The sequence below is a fragment of the Dryobates pubescens genome, chromosome 16, assembly GCF_014839835.1.
Source record: "Dryobates pubescens isolate bDryPub1 chromosome 16, bDryPub1.pri, whole genome shotgun sequence".
Classification (NCBI taxonomy): domain Eukaryota; kingdom Metazoa; phylum Chordata; class Aves; order Piciformes; family Picidae; genus Dryobates; species Dryobates pubescens.
In genome coordinates, this window is record NC_071627.1 from 12,175,897 (window position 1) to 12,190,959 (window position 15,063).

General features: G+C 44.1%; 1 protein-coding gene across 1 annotated transcript; it reads left to right on the forward strand.

Annotated features, from left to right (window-relative positions):
* The first annotated feature begins 1,086 nt into the window (after positions 1-1,086).
* NPM1 (nucleophosmin 1) lies at positions 1,087-14,803 on the forward strand. The gene is made up of 11 exons (XM_009905747.2): positions 1,087-1,245; positions 1,943-2,022; positions 4,634-4,753; positions 5,045-5,138; positions 6,061-6,164; positions 6,662-6,723; positions 7,127-7,181; positions 8,675-8,764; positions 10,122-10,223; positions 13,410-13,484; positions 14,447-14,803. The coding sequence occupies exons 1-11, from the start codon at positions 1,182-1,184 to the stop codon at positions 14,483-14,485; spliced, it is 885 nt and encodes a 294-aa protein (XP_009904049.2). The 5' UTR covers positions 1,087-1,181; the 3' UTR covers positions 14,486-14,803.
* Positions 14,804-15,063: the final 260 nt, after the last annotated feature.

Consider the following 15,063-nt stretch of genomic DNA (forward strand, 5'->3'; position numbering starts at 1 on the left):
AATATCAATACAGGATGGGGCACAATGAAATTGAGAGCAGCCCTGCAGAAATGGACGTGTGGGTGCTAATGCACAAGGAGATGAACATGAGCCAGCAGTGGGCACTTACAACCCAGGCGGCCAATGGTATCCTGGGCTGCATCAAAAGCAGTGGGGCCAGCAGGTCCAGAGAGGTGATTCTGCACCTCTGCTGAGACGTCACCCGGTGTATTGCATCCAGCTCTGAAGCCCTCAATGCAGGGGAGACATGGCCCTGCTGGAGATGGTCCAGGGGAGGGCCACCAAGGGGAGCAAAGGCTTTGGGAAGACCTAGCACTTGCATTCAGTATCTCAAGGGGCTACAGGAAGGCTTGGGGAAGGACTGTTTAGAGTGGCTTGCAGTTACAAGTTGAAGGGCAAGGTTTTTAAAGTGGAGCCCGGTAGGCTTAGGTTAGAGGTAAGGAGGAAGCTCTTCATAATGAGCGTGCTTGGGTACTAGGGAAGATTTCTTCCCTGAAAGGGTTGTTGAGCCCTGGAGCAAGTTGCCCAGGGCAATACTAGAGTCCCTGTCCCTGGAGGGGTTTAAAAGCCGTGCAGATGTGGTGTTTGGGCACATAGTTAAGTGGCGACCTGGCAGTGCTGGGTTTACAGTTGGGAGTTTTATAATCTGCAAGGTGTCTTCCCCACAAATCGATTCTGTGACTTCATGACACCCGGCGCCAAGCCCTTTCCCGCCAGCGAACAGCCATTTCATGCCGTCACCAGGCCGCTCCCTCCAGGTCACAGCAACGGGCGGGCACCTGCAGGGGCGCCGCTCGCTGCCTGCTCCCGGCGAGGTCACACCGGCCGCATGCATGACGGAACGGCTACCGGCAGGCAGCCCGCTCGGCTCCGCAGCCGCTCAGGGCCCGTGGGAGCCGCCCCGGACGCCTCCATCTTGTAATGGCCACAGCCCCCCGCGCGCGGCAGGACACCAAGAGCCGCGCGCTCACGACCACCCTGCGCGTGAGCGCGCTGCAGGGGCCGAGCAGCGCTTGCGCAGAGGCGGGGCGACGGGCCGAGGGAGCGGGGCCGAGCGCTCTGGTCTCGCGAGAGCAAGTGGGCTATATCTGGGAGTGGGCGGGAACGCGGCTTCCTTTAGTGCGCGTCCGCCCGCAGCGCAGCTCCCCGCAAGGATCCTCCTGTGCCAGCAGGCCGAAAAGATGGAGGATAGCGCCATGGACATGGAGAGCATGGGCCCCCTGCGCCCACAGACCTTTCTCTTCGGTAACAGCGCGCCGTTCCCCCAGACCTGCTTTCCTGGGGCCTGCCGGCCCCTCCGCTCCCTCAGGCCTCGGGGCCAAGCGGGAGGCGGCCCGAGGCAGAGGGGCCGCGGGGCCTGGTGCTGGCCTTGCGCCGCTCTTCAGCGGGGTAGGGGGAGGTGGGAAGGGCGTTGCTGAGGGGGGACGCGCGCCGATAACGGTGGTGGCCGCCGCGGGCTTCCCGGCGGTTCGCGTCCCACGTGGTGCGCTTCTCGCACGTGGCGCTGGCCCGGCCCAGCCCGGCCCGGCGCTTTTGTTCTCCGCGCCGCCACTCTGCCCGTTCCGAAGGACACGGCCGCGCTCGCAGCGCCGGGAGCAGCGGCGGAGCACATGGCAGGGCTAGCACGTGGAGGGATGCGGGGCCGCGGCCTACCTTGCCAGTAGCCCCGGGGTAGGAGTCCGGGCCTCGCGGGGGGTGTGGGATAATGGATGAGCTTGGAGGGGATGCTCGAAAGGAGCATGCGAGAGGTGCGTGGTCCGCAGTAGGCCGTGGGCACGCCTGGGTTTTTCCCCGTCTCACACGTGTTTATCGTGTGCTTCGAGTGCCGTTGGTTTTCTGAGTGGCTGCCGAGTCTTGAAGCAGCGAGTTTCAAAACTAGTGGTTAGCAAATACTTGGGTATAATCAACGCAGCGTGCTTATGATTAAACGGTCTTTTTGCAGGCTGTGAGCTTAAAGCAGATAAGGAGTATCAGTTCAAAGTAGATGATGAAGAAAACGAACATCAGTTGTCTCTGAGAACGGCAAGTATAATTTCGTTTTGAAGTTGCAAGTTTATTTTTAAGTACTGCTGTGTGGTGATGGGAATGGGTTTAACGCATACGTTAATTACCTTATTTCTTTTAATAATAAATTTTTGTGCGAATCAGTTAAATAATAAGTTCTCATTGGTGAGTAAAGTATATATCGCATCACTTAAGATATGCTGTATTGGAAGAAAATAATACAATATTCAGTGATGTTTTGTTGTTTATAGCAAACAATGCAAGGTTGGGGAAAGCATAAACATCAATTTGCAGTAGGTTAATAAATGAATACTGAATAACATTAAAGGCCAAAATACAGTCTAGTGTCTCTAATTCAGTAGTTCACTGGAGTTAGCAGGAGCACAGGGGAAGATTAGATACACAGGAATTGTATATAAGCACAACACAGTTCATTGGACTTTTGTAAAGCTTTTTCCATAAATTTTCCAAACATTATGCTCAGAGGCTTTTTTCCCCCATGAGCAGCTAATAACTAAGTCTTATGCTTTGATTTGTTGTCCTTGGTGTCACCCTCTGTCAGGATGTGGCCCTTGGTGTCACCCTCTGTCAGGATGTGGCTACAAAAGGCCTGTTTTCATTCAGGTAATTTAGCTAACAGGACACTCATGGAAATCTGGATCTGCCCACTGAATTCTTAGATGTGTCTTTGGATCTTTCTGCCTTACACAAACAAGACTTTGTTTTGGACTGAGCATGTTACTTTTTTGATAGCAGAAAGATAATATGTTTCAACTTTACAGGCAAGGAATTGAAAAGTTGTAGTATCTCTTTACTTCAGGATTTCTTACTGTGTTTATTTAAATACAGAAAGACATCTTGATAATGATACCTGGAAACAAGAGGCCTATAATTGTAGGTTACTTCCTACAGCAGAATTGGTTCCCACAGCAGACTTGCATAGTAAGGCTTATTCACAGTGATACACAAAATATTTTAATACAGGTGTTATGATTTTGTGAATCGTGTCTTCAGTCCTTCTATTATATGAAAATTTCAGCCTAGACTTGACAGTCTAAGTAGTTCTTAGAATGTCTTTTGAGGGAATAATGTAACTGAAGTACATATAGGATAGGTTCATGCAGGTAGCTCTTACATCTGTAATGCTTGTCATGCAGGTGCAATTAGTCACAGTCACTGAGTGATAACTGACTTGTGTGGCTTTATTCAAAGATCCTGGTTTTGAGGAGTTGCTTGTTGCCTGTCTTCTGATGCTCTACACTCTTCTGGAGGCTGAAGCAGATTGAGTGCATATCAGTACTTCTAGCACTGTAGGGGGAAAAGGTGTCTCATTCAGTAACCTGCCTTTTTAAAGACCAAAACTGATATACAGGAGAAATGAGGGATGAAATAACTAATGACAAACTGAAATGTCTCAGAGGCTTTTAAGATTTTTGATATACCTAGTCTGTCAAGCAGAGGAAGGAGCTGAGAGTGTGGAGCTAGCAAATATCCAAGGACTGCTCTGATGGAAGGCTAGATGTGTAAAGATACATTGATGTGTCAATTACAATACGGATGTGACAATGGACTTGGGTGTGAAGAACAGAAAATGGGGGCTGCTAAATAGAGATGGAAGTGAAACTGGAGGAGGATTGATGCATGTAGAGGCATGAAGGTTTCTGTAGGTGTCTTAGTAATGATAGCTGAGAAAAAGAGGGATACTCACTGCTTCATTACCTATTTATGGCCAGCATGCATTCCTTCAGTGTAGAAATGGAAGCATGTGAATGGATACTTGGCAAATAGTCACTAAATAAATTAACAGTGTTGCTTGAACTGGTGCAAATGTCAGTAACTGGGAGTGGAAGGCATGCTCTTAAATTCCTGTCCTGGTGGGTAGTCCCACCAGCTGAATGATGCAGTGTTGTTGCTAACTCATTTGAGCAGCGATTTCACCTTTTAAAATTTACAGTAACAAAATGTGGCAGCAGTAGTGAATCCTAGATCTTGTTTCTCAGCCTTCAGTATAAATCTAGTCTGGAGCAGGATAGCCTGCCTAAAACTTGGCTCCTGGGAGAGTGGAAACTTGAAATTGTGTGCCTCTGCCACTTTACACCCACAACTCCCATGGAGAATGGAAATCTTTCTTTTCATGGGCATTGAGAAACAGTCTTATTTGCTGGCCTCTGGAATAATTCTGTGTAATACTGACCTCAATGCCAGAGGTTAAGAGAACTGGAATTTCAGGACTATCCCATGTCTCACCTATTTACCTCCCTGCAGCTATGATTTTTTCAGTCTTCAGAAAGTGCTAGGCTTGTACTCCCACGTAAGGAATCCAACACTTGAGTTTTGAAATGCTCTGGGAGAACAGCTCTCAATCTTCGAAGTAATGTGTAAGCCAAGGCATAAATGACAGTACTGAACCCTAGCAGTCCTTAAGAGCTGCTTGCTGAACACCAAGTTGGCAAACGGTGCATAGTGTGATAGCAAAGCAGCTGGCAGATGTGGCGAGAAGGGTAAGGATGCAGGCTGTGATACTGTTTCACCTTGCACTTCAGTCTTAAGAGATACAGAACTGTGAATATGGTTCAAAGGACTCCAGAATGTTTGGGAAGGAGCTAAAAATGAGCATTGTTCTTCACAGGTTACTTTAGGGGCTGGAGCCAAAGATGAACTGAACGTCGTAGAAGCAGAAGCGTTGGACTATGAAGGCAACCCTGTCAAAGTAGTCCTGGCATCTCTGAAAATGTCAGTGCAGCCTACGGTAAGTACAGGGACTTGGAAAAATATGCTGTCAGTTGTTTCAGGTGAGAAAGATTAGTTAGAAAAGGGTTTGGTTGACTGAATTTCGGTTGAGTTTCAATTTGTAATGTGAATACTGTGTGACCCTGATTTGACTCCAAACACTTGAATATTCTGTCAGATGGAAACATGCATTAATGATTAGCCTTGGAGTGTGTAGATGCTGGTTCTCTTGGTTTCATTTGTAGGGATTGTCTGTTAAGCACACTGCCTTTAATAGTTGAGTAAATAAGGGGTTTTTTTTTCTCCTTAGGTTTCGTTAGGTGGCTTTGAGATCACACCACCAGTGGTCTTGCGGTTGAAATGCGGTTCAGGCCCTGTTTACGTCAGTGGACAACATCTCGTAGGTACGTAGTATTAGTCTGGTTATTAATCTCATCTTGCCTACCTGTCAATACCAAGACAGCTTCAGTTGATGTACCTGGTGTCTCAAACAGTGCTTTCTCTAATGCTAACCCTCTGAATCTTAAACTCTTCTCAGAGGAGTGAGGAAACTAGGACAAAGGGCTTCAGGGATGTGCTTGCATAGCTTTTCGTACCTCATGTTTTGTATGGATAAGGGGCGTTCATCAATTCTCATTTCATTCCTTACATTGTTAGGTTCCTGGTGTTAGTGTCTCACAGCATTCTGCCCATGAAATAGTTTTGAGTTAGCACTAAAACCAAAGCCAGGACCATCCTTCTCCTTTGAAATGTCTTCTGAGAGATGTTTGTCTAGAAATGTCCCTAAAATGTCTTTTCAGGAGTGAAGACTATTTTAGTCTATGACCCCTTTTCTGCGAGGAATGTTACAGGCAGTGTGAGAATGGTTATTCACCTATTTTGGATTTAGAAGCTAGATACAGATCAGGCATTAGGATGAAATTCTTTCCCATGAGGGTGGTGAGGCACTGGAACAGGTTGCCCAAAAAAGTTGTGGAGGCTCCAACTCTAGAAGTGTTCAAAGCCAGGTTGGATGAGCCCTTGAGCAACCTAGTCTAGTAGGTGGCATCCCTGCCCATGGCAGTGGGGTTGGAGCTCGATCTGTATGGTCTCTTCCATCCCATGCTATGATTCTGTTGTAGTGTAGTAGTATGTATGCAGTCAACTGAGTTTCTGATTGTAGTGGTTAGACAGCTAATACGAAGCTTCTTCCTATCAATTCAGCACCACAGTGAGGCCACACCTATTACTTATGGTTATAATACTTTTCATTTCATACTAGCAGTCGTACTTTTAACTGTTCTTAAGTGAGGTGAGTTTTTTTACACATTACCATAATCTTACCAGCTTTGGAGGAAGAACCAGAATCTGATGAAGAGGAAGAGGATACAAAAATTGTGAACACTTCAACAAAGAGACCAGCAAGTGGAGGAGGAGCTAAAACACCCCAGGTATCTGTGTCTATGGAATTTTCTTGGTTTCTTACTACTGCTCCTAGGAGTAAATAGTTAGGTGGCTTGCTATGATTTACTGAGTGCCTTTTTGATATCTGCAGGGAAGGATTTTTATGCTTGAGTCTTGAAAACTGCTATTCTATGAAATCACACTTAAGTATGGGTAGCTTCCAGAGCTTTCCTGGAGAGGTTAATATGAAGGCTATTAAACATAGAAGTTGTCCACTGCAGTTACTGAAGGTGTGCAGATTCTGGTACAAACATCAGCATACTGTGAGAGTTTAGATGCTGGTTGAAGCTCTGTAGTGTGGAAGGAAAGGTTCATGTCCTCAAAAATATGCTGTAAATGTGTCAATAGCTTTTGACTGTAACTTGCTGTAACTTGTTCTTCAGCTATATTGATGTAAGGTAGTCTTCTTGTTATCCCACAAATGTGTGGATCAGGGTTCCTGTTTAAGACAAAGTGGTACTGACATTTGCTTTTGTTTTTAAAGAAAAAGGCTAAATTAGCAGAAGAGGATGATGATGACGATGATGATGATGACGACGATGATGAGTATGTATTCTGGTTCTGATGAACTTTAGTCTTAACTGTTTCAGAATCCAAGGATGGTTAGTGAGCAAACTGCTTGTTATCTGGGCTATGAAAAGGTAGAATTACCTTGACTTTATCTCCACAATGACAAATATGTCATAGTGGGTTATGAAACTTAATTTCATGTAATTAACTTATATTAAACCTAACATTTCTCTATTAGAAGCAGTGGAAGTCATAAGCTGTGTGCCTTCAGTGTTAAGGTAGAAGGAAAGTAAAGTGGCCTAATGTCTTGCAACGTGTTAAAGGTCTGTTAGACTTGGGGAGAGGCTTCCTTCATGAAGAAAACATTTTACTGGGAGAATTCCTAATATGGTTAGAACTGTATGAATTTCAAATTGAGTATCTACCTTTGTGATTTTAGTGATGAGGATGACTTGGAGGATGATGAAGAAGAAATTAAAACGCCAGTGAAGAAAGTAAGTGGTCTATGTGTACACATGTGAACCTTCTCCACCTGTGAAGGATTAAACAGTCTCTTTTAACTTGAAAGGAAGTGGCTGGTAAAACCAGTTAGCCTTACTATCTGCAGCTGAATTTATTCAGATGAGGGAGCAAATGTTAACACCTGCAAATTTACTGATAGGTGTTAATTGACTGTCCATACTGAGGTGTCATTGAGGCTGTCATAATGAAAGACCCCTGAAGCAGAAAGTGGTGTGGTGAGGAAAGTGCATATGTGAGAGAGCAGTTTAGGTTTGAACTCCCTGTTTTTGTAATGCAGAAGCTATTTGAGGTTGAGGTGTCCAGTGTGTAGTATTTTGGTTTAATAATGGTCTGAATGGTAAAACAAAGGATGAGAGTCCAGGCACATAATCCCTTAAGTGAAGGATTTCGAGCTCGACTGTTTGCGATGTGTGAGTATTTTGATTTGGCTTAGTCCATGGAAATTGTAATTGGACACTGGGATGCTTGGGTGTGGATGTGCACCCAATTCATGGTTTATTTGCTGCAGAGTGGGGCTGGATTCCTACCAGCATAGCTGTGCAGGTGTCAGACTGGTATGAGCTCCTGTATGGCTACTGGCCAGCAGACAAAACTCTGCTCAGAGATGTAGGCAACGTTTTGCCATTTCAGTTAGTCCTCCGTACTGTGAAGTAACTCCAGCAACCTGACTTCCACTACAAAATGGATCTGAGAGGCCATTGGAAAAGGTTCACTTCAGGCAGCCAGGTGTTTGGATGTGAGGTGGCATGAGCCCTTGAGTGCCATCTGGTGGTAAAATTAACTAACGACCTTTAAGCTGCAACTCGAGTACTTGAATTTTTGTATCTGTTAACCATTCAGTGTTCTACTTCAGTATGTGTTGCTCTGTCTGAATGAATAGATGATGGTGCATTGTCTTTACCAGGCCTTAAACTATCAATCTGAACTGTGGACTTCCTACCATCTAATCAAATCTAGTGTAGCTCAATTAAATGGGCCATTGATTTGTATAGAAATACAAGAATGAATTTCTTAGGTACACAAGTGTTGTATTACCCACACACATCCCAGGTGATGTTTCTGTACAAAATGCCACACAAAAGATGATGATTGTGTTACAAACCCTGTGTAGCACTGAGTCAAGATACTGGAGTTGCTGTGCCACCTAAAATTGTTCTCTAGTCATATCTCCCTCCAGAAGCCTGCATGGTAATAGGTAAGGGAAGACGTAACACATAAGGGAAGTGTATTTGGAATCCCACATAGTTTTAAGGTACAGCAAAACTTAATCTAGCAGTTTAGCGTTTGAGTTCCTGTAGCATACTTCTTGTTTAAATAGTGAGCACTGACAATGCTGTGTGGGCAGTGAGAAAGCCTTTTGTTTGAGGTTTAATAGAGTGTAGTTGTTACCAAGACTTGAGTATTAATGAGTTTACCTCTTACTAGCAGTTTGTATGGGCAAATAAACTTAGTGCTTTCTTTTCAGCCTGTCCGTGAGACTCCAGGAAAAAATATGCAGAAAGCAAAGCAAAATGGAAAAGACTCTAAGCTGTCCACACCAGCATCTAAGTCAAAAGTAAGTGAGGATAGATGAGTAAGAAGTTTTCATGTGGAAGCTTTTCTTGCCTAATGATAACTTTAAATGATGTAGTAACCATTAAGTTAGGGTTCTGTATCTTTCATACATTCATAGGATGGTTTAGGTTGGAGGGACTTTGGAGATAATCTAGTTCCAACACTCTCACCATGGGCAGGGACACCTTCCACTAGACCATACTGCTCAAGGCCTCATCCAGCCTGGTCTTAAAACACCTCCAGGGAAGGAGCACCCATGTCCTTCTTGGGCAGCCTGTTTAGTATCTCAGCCTCCTCACTGGAAAGAATTTCTTCCTGATCTCCAGTCTAAATCTACCCTCCTCAAGCTCAGAGCTATTGCCCCTCATCCTATCGCTACAAGTCCTTGTAAAAAGTCTCTCCAGTTGTCATGTAGCCCCCTTTGAGTACTGGAAAGGCTGCTCTGAGCTCTCCCTGGAGCCCTCTCTTCTCCAGGCTGAATGGTCTCAGCTCATTCAGCCTGTCCCATTAGGGGAGGTTCTCCAGCCCTCTGATCATTTTTGTGGCCTCCTGGACATGCTCCAGCAGCTGCATGTCCCTCATGCTGAGATATATGCTAAATATGAAGCATGCTGGCTGTGCTCTTTATTGTTGTCCTTTGAAACTCTTGAGTGATCAATACATAACTGCAGCAGCTGAGATCTGAAATCAGATGTGCTGTACTTGGAATACTGGTGATCCCACAGTTCAAACTAGCTGTTTGTCCAAGGGGATGAGTGCCAGCTGCCTTGCCACTGCAGTGCAATATGGGGGGCTGTTACAAATGGGGGAATCTCACTGAACTGGGATGTTTGAGAACTGAAGAGCTTCCTTGTTCAGTTGTTTGGTATTTTTCAAGCTGTCTTATTCAGGTTTTCCCTGGCTGCATGTACCTGAACGTGCATGCTGGAAGGTTAACACAGGTTAGGGTGGGATGAATGACAGCATCTGAAAAACATTACAGATGTGTGTGACTTAAGGTATGACTTAATCTGGCAATTGTGGAGTAAACTAAACCACTGATGGGGTTATTTTCCATTTTATTTCTGGGAGGAAACTCAGTAGGCCTGGCAGCAAGATAAAGATAGCTTTCCTCAGACAAGGAAAAGAACACTTTTCAGTCCAGTTACTGCTGTTTGCATTGTCTGAGGAATATGTTGGAAGCACAAGTGTAACTTCTGTCACTTTTTGCAAGCTATCTGAAGTACCTGTGATCACTTGTGCTTTTATTAGGCACAAATTCTAGAGTAAGTTTTAACATTCTTGAGTTTAGAAAACTTGATACTGTGTCTGAAGTAGCTATGTGTGTGCAAGTTCTTAATGACATGAATAACTTTCAGACTCCAGATTCCAAGAAGGATAAACCTGTAACTCCCAAAACTCCAAAGGTCCCTCTGTCGTTAGAGGAGATTAAAGCAAAAATGCAAGCATCTGTAGATAAGGTGAGTTTTTGGAACCTCTGGGTTTCTCAGCCTTATTTTTCTTTCCTCTCACAGATCAGAAGAGTTGAATGTTTTTAAGAAATGGTTGTGTCACTGGCTGTGCAGTTATCAGAGTATGTTGATGTTGAAGCTCTGAGAAATGAGAACTCACATGGGGCAAAAAGAAGCCTCAGTACTCATGATGAATGCCACTGTTTCTGTGTTCTTCCATCAGGGGTAACGAGTGATTTGGTATGACTGAGTGAAATGTCTGTTTGAAAAGAACCCACAATGAAAAAGAAAAAGCAATATACCTTGAGTGACATTTATTCTCAAGGTGTCTTAAACAGTGTACCCTTTGTAGGCAACTAAAATAGAGTTCTTCGTGTTCTTGGAAGAGCTTAATCTTAAAGCAGTATCCACCTTAGAGATCCAGATGCTTGTAGGACATGCTATCTTCCAGAAGGGGGAGATAGGTGCTTGTGATATGCATTAGTGAGCCAATGAAGACCTGGAAGCATGTGCTTTCAACTGGAGACCTGAGGTTAATTGGGTCTGCCCTCAATGGATGCTTCATCTTTAGAAGGCCACAGGGCATTTGCTATCAGCTTTGACTAGCACTTCATGGTTATGCATAGCAGAATTCTTCTTAGTAGCTGTTTAAGATCAAGAAGGAAAATTGCATTTTAGTTGTGGGTTAGTTGGGTTAAAGCATCACAGGTAATAGCAGTTCTTTTCCCTCTTAGCCAGGCTTGGCTGTCTGTGCTAGCTGGGGGAGCAGTTGAGCACGCACTGGTACTGCAGAACAGCAAGGGCTTGACAGCTGGAGCTCTGGTTTTACTTCAGGAGCTCTGGTGTGTGCTTTCTTCTGCTCGTTTGTGACTGAACAAGTGTATTTACTGGAGACTTTTGACTGATGTCAGTGCTCAGAAGATTCCTGGTTTGCTTTTTTTCCTTGTTTGGTCTGAGTTGATAAAACTTCTTTGGCCCCTTAAAGTGGCAATCAAATCCTCTAAAGAATTAAGATTATCTTCTGCTTAGATTCTTTAAATGTTTTGAGGTGGCTTTGTCCCAGAATATGAGATAGGATGCAGAAGTGTTTGAATCCAGAATGGATGTATAGGGAGCAGTGACAGATTGTGATGAGGATCAAAATGCATACCCCTAAACCATGAAGCTGACAGTGATGAATGGTATGGTTCTGCTAGGTCAAGCTAACCTTGTGGAGCTAGTGGATGCTAGGGTGGGTTTTGCATGACTCAGAGGAGCTGCGATTAGTGTTGGATTCTGCAGTGTAAGCAGAAGCTGCTGAGCTACTCACAGTAGACAGATGCTGCTGTGGGAGGGGAAAGCATGCAGGGCAGATAAATGGCAAGTAGTTCTAGGATATACTTTGAGGGTTGTTTTTACTGGGAAATGCTGTGTAAGCACAAATTTGCAGAAGCAATAGCAGGCAGCTTAATTTAATGTTCTCCAAGGTGATGCTAGAGCATAACCCAGCAAGGCAGAAGGTCTGTGTGCTGCCATAGACAATAGCACGTCTATCTGACAACCAACAAGTTAGCAGCTTTAAAAAATCACTATTAGAGTGGAAGTGCTCTATTGCATAGTAAGCAGCTGCTGAGAAGGTAAGAAGAAAAGGCATCAGTAATTAACAGAATCCAGAGGTAAGATACTGTCCAAATCCAAGCTTCTTGGGTGCAGTATTGCCCTCTCAGATAGTCCTAATGTTGCTTTGTTTCCTTTGAACATAAAATTGTAGTCTTCTGCAGTGTGCTCAGTAGCAAGCTAAGTGTGCTGTCCTGATTAATTAGGTACATTTCAACTGATGAACCTGAAATGGGGAAAATCAGTCTCTTAAAATGGTGTGCTGAATTATTTTTGCCTGGAGATAGGAAGAGGCATGAAGGATAAACATCCATGAATTACTACTGAATGTGCTTTGTTCATTTGAGTATCTATCTGAGACGACTCAGAGATGTAAGCAAATCTTAGGGTAGAATCATTTTGTTTGGAAATAGACCCTTTTAAGATCATCAAGGCCAGCCATTCTCTAACTCTGCCCAGTTTGGTGCTAGACCATGTTCCCTCAACACCACATCTGTGGATGGGGGTTCAGCCCCTGGCATGGATTGAATTGAACCTGCTGCAGTTATTCATACCATGCTTCAGCCATGCCAGCTTCACAAAATGAAAGCGCTGGCTGGAAAAAAGATTACGGGGCTTGGAAGTTCAGATTTCAGCATGGGAAGCTTCCTGTCCCAGTTGCTGCTTCTGGATTTTGGGTTCTTGGAGGTTGGGCTTTTTCCACTAGGATGGTGGTGGGACAAGGAGGGGGTGGGAGAGTATTTTTTTGGCTTGGGCTTTTGGTTTCCTTGCTGCTGCTTTGCATCGTGCTGCTTCCAGGCTAAGGTAAATTCATTTTGTACTGTGTTTATCTGATTTTGATCAGTGAAGTCTTCCTGCCTCTCTTTTTATCTCAGTCCTGAGTTTTTGTTTGTTACTTTTCCCTCACTTGTGTGGGGAAAATAGCCAGGTTTGACCTGTTTTGTTCTGATTCAAACCATTGTATATGGCCTGTTGCAGTGTTTGAGAACCCTTTCAGTGAAGAATTTTCTTCTGATACCCAACCTGAACCTTCCCTCGTGCAACTTGGGGCCATTTCCTCTCATCCTATCACTTGTTCCTTGGGAAAAATGGAACCCTGACCTGGCTCCAGCCTTCTTTTGGGGAGTTGTAGAGAGCCAGGAGGTCTCCCCTCAGCCTTCAGGTTAAACAACTCCACTTCCCTCAGCTGCTCTTCAGAAGATCTGTTCTCCAGATCCTTCCCCAGCTTCTAGAGCAGTTCTTTAAGTTCATGAAATGAATGCATTGGAAAAAGCCTTAAAGCATGTGGGGAAGTTAAATTTTGCTAGTTAAAGTTTATCTGAATAACGTGAATGTTGACTACAAGTAAGGTTAAGTGGTGAGTACTTGCTATTACACTTCTGAGCGGGAGCAAAGATGGTCAAACATTGTAGTGTGCAGGCACTCCTCTGAGAATTGCTTAGTACTGTAAGGGAGTAAACTAACGGTTTGAAAGCAGGTTGGTTTGGGATGTTGCAAGGTGAGCTCAGTGAAATTGCAAAGGGTTTAAGCTTCACAAGCTGTTTACTGGAATCATTGAATGACCTGCAGGCACTAAAGCTTTTTTTTTTTTCCACTCAGGGTACTACCCTTCCTAAGCTGGAACCCAAATTTGCCAACTATGTTAAGAATTGCTTCAGGACGGAGGACCAGAAGGTAACTGAATTTATTGGAACGTGATAAAGTCCAAAACCTTTTATAACCTGACTTAGGGATTCTTTTCCACTTCTTAATCTTTACAAGGATTGGACTATTTCAAAGAGTTACAAACCACGAACAATACTTCAAATTAAAGAAACGGGAATGGTTTTAAGGGTTGAGTTGGCTCAGATGGGAAAGCTAATATTTTATTACATTTTTCCAGCTTTTATATGGTTGGTAAATTATCTGTTGCTCACTAAACCCACAGAATTTTCCTTTTGGCACCATCTTGGCTAAGGAAATGAGCTGTGGTTTTCCTTGCTGCTGAATTTGGCCACCTAGGCCAGTCTGCTGTTGAGCCTTTTGTTGGGGAGGGTGTCTAGGAGGGGGAACTGTTTTGTGATTGAGATTATGGCTTTCTTCCTACATTTTCTCCCAAAGTCAACTGAGCTCTTGTAAGAGGGCGAGCCAAAAGGTGGTATCAGGAAGCAAGTTCTGAATTAGTTATTACTCAACATATGCTGGGCTAAAATGTCTTATGTTTCCCTATCAAAATTCCTCTGAGTTAATGCTTTATTCCAGTGACAGAATTCCTTCTGCTTTCCTTCTTCCCTCAGTGGTTTTGAGCAAACCTGTCTGATAGACAAATTGATAGGTTCTTGAAAGAAGGTTTAAAAGCAGTTAGCCTCAGCTACTGAAGTTGGTCTGACATGAGCCAGGGTAGGCAGAGTTCAGCCAATATTTGCCTAGCTGGTCCACACCCATCCTCTTGCTTACCTTCACTAAATTCTGATTATCGTGACTTAGAGTGAATAACGGTCTTCTGGGAAGCAAGACGTTGGGTACCTCTGCAGCTGCTTTCTATGCAAGGAATGTGTTTTTTGGTTGTAATTGAATGTGAGTGGAGTAAGTGGTGATAGTAAACTGAAAATGAGAGAAATGGATTCCAATTTCTAACTTTTTGTGTACACTTCCAGGTCATTCAAGCTCTCTGGCAGTGGAGGCAGACTCTGTAAGAAAAGAAAACAGTTGAAACAGTTCATTAAAATCTGCAGTCTTCATTTCTGTAACCATTATTTGGCTGTCCTTTTTACAAATGCTGAAAGAGCTTTCCCTTCCATGTCTGATAAATGTCATCCAGATTACCTTGCCAGGAATGTGTTGTCCAAAATGCCTGCTCAGTTTTTAAAGACGGGACTCCACCCTCAGCTTCATTTTAAGTATGTATGGAATGTTTTGATAAGGCCTGGTGGTGGTGGTGGTCAGACAAATGGAACTGGTGGGGAGACTAAGTGTACGTGGAAGAAAAATAAATTTTAGTATTTTAATAAAGCACTATCGTTTCTTTTTTATGGGCTGGGGATAGTCTGCATACTCGACCCAGAAGATAGCACCAAGGCTTTGAAGTTCCCATAGGAACTACTGCTAAGTATTTTAGCTGCTCCTTTCTTTACACATCAGTCTCATTTATGTTGACTTGAAAAACAGCTCCCGGTTCCAGGAGCTTTGTAGCTACTGAGCAGATGACTGGTGAGAAGACTTAAGTGGTAAGTGGTGTTTTATTCTTGTCTGGAAGTGACCACTAATTATGTAA

Bases quoted from the DNA above. Each gene is read 5' to 3' on its own strand.
- NPM1 (XM_009905747.2), top strand. From the start codon at position 1,182: ATGGAGGATAGCGCCATGGACATGGAGAGCATGGGCCCCCTGCGCCCA. The intron at 1,246-1,942 runs GTAACAGCGCGC...GTCTTTTTGCAG, and splicing joins CCCACAGACCTTTCTCTTCG to GCTGTGAGCTTAAAGCAGAT. The intron at 10,224-13,409 runs GTGAGTTTTTGG...TTTTCCACTCAG, and splicing joins TGCAAGCATCTGTAGATAAG to GGTACTACCCTTCCTAAGCT.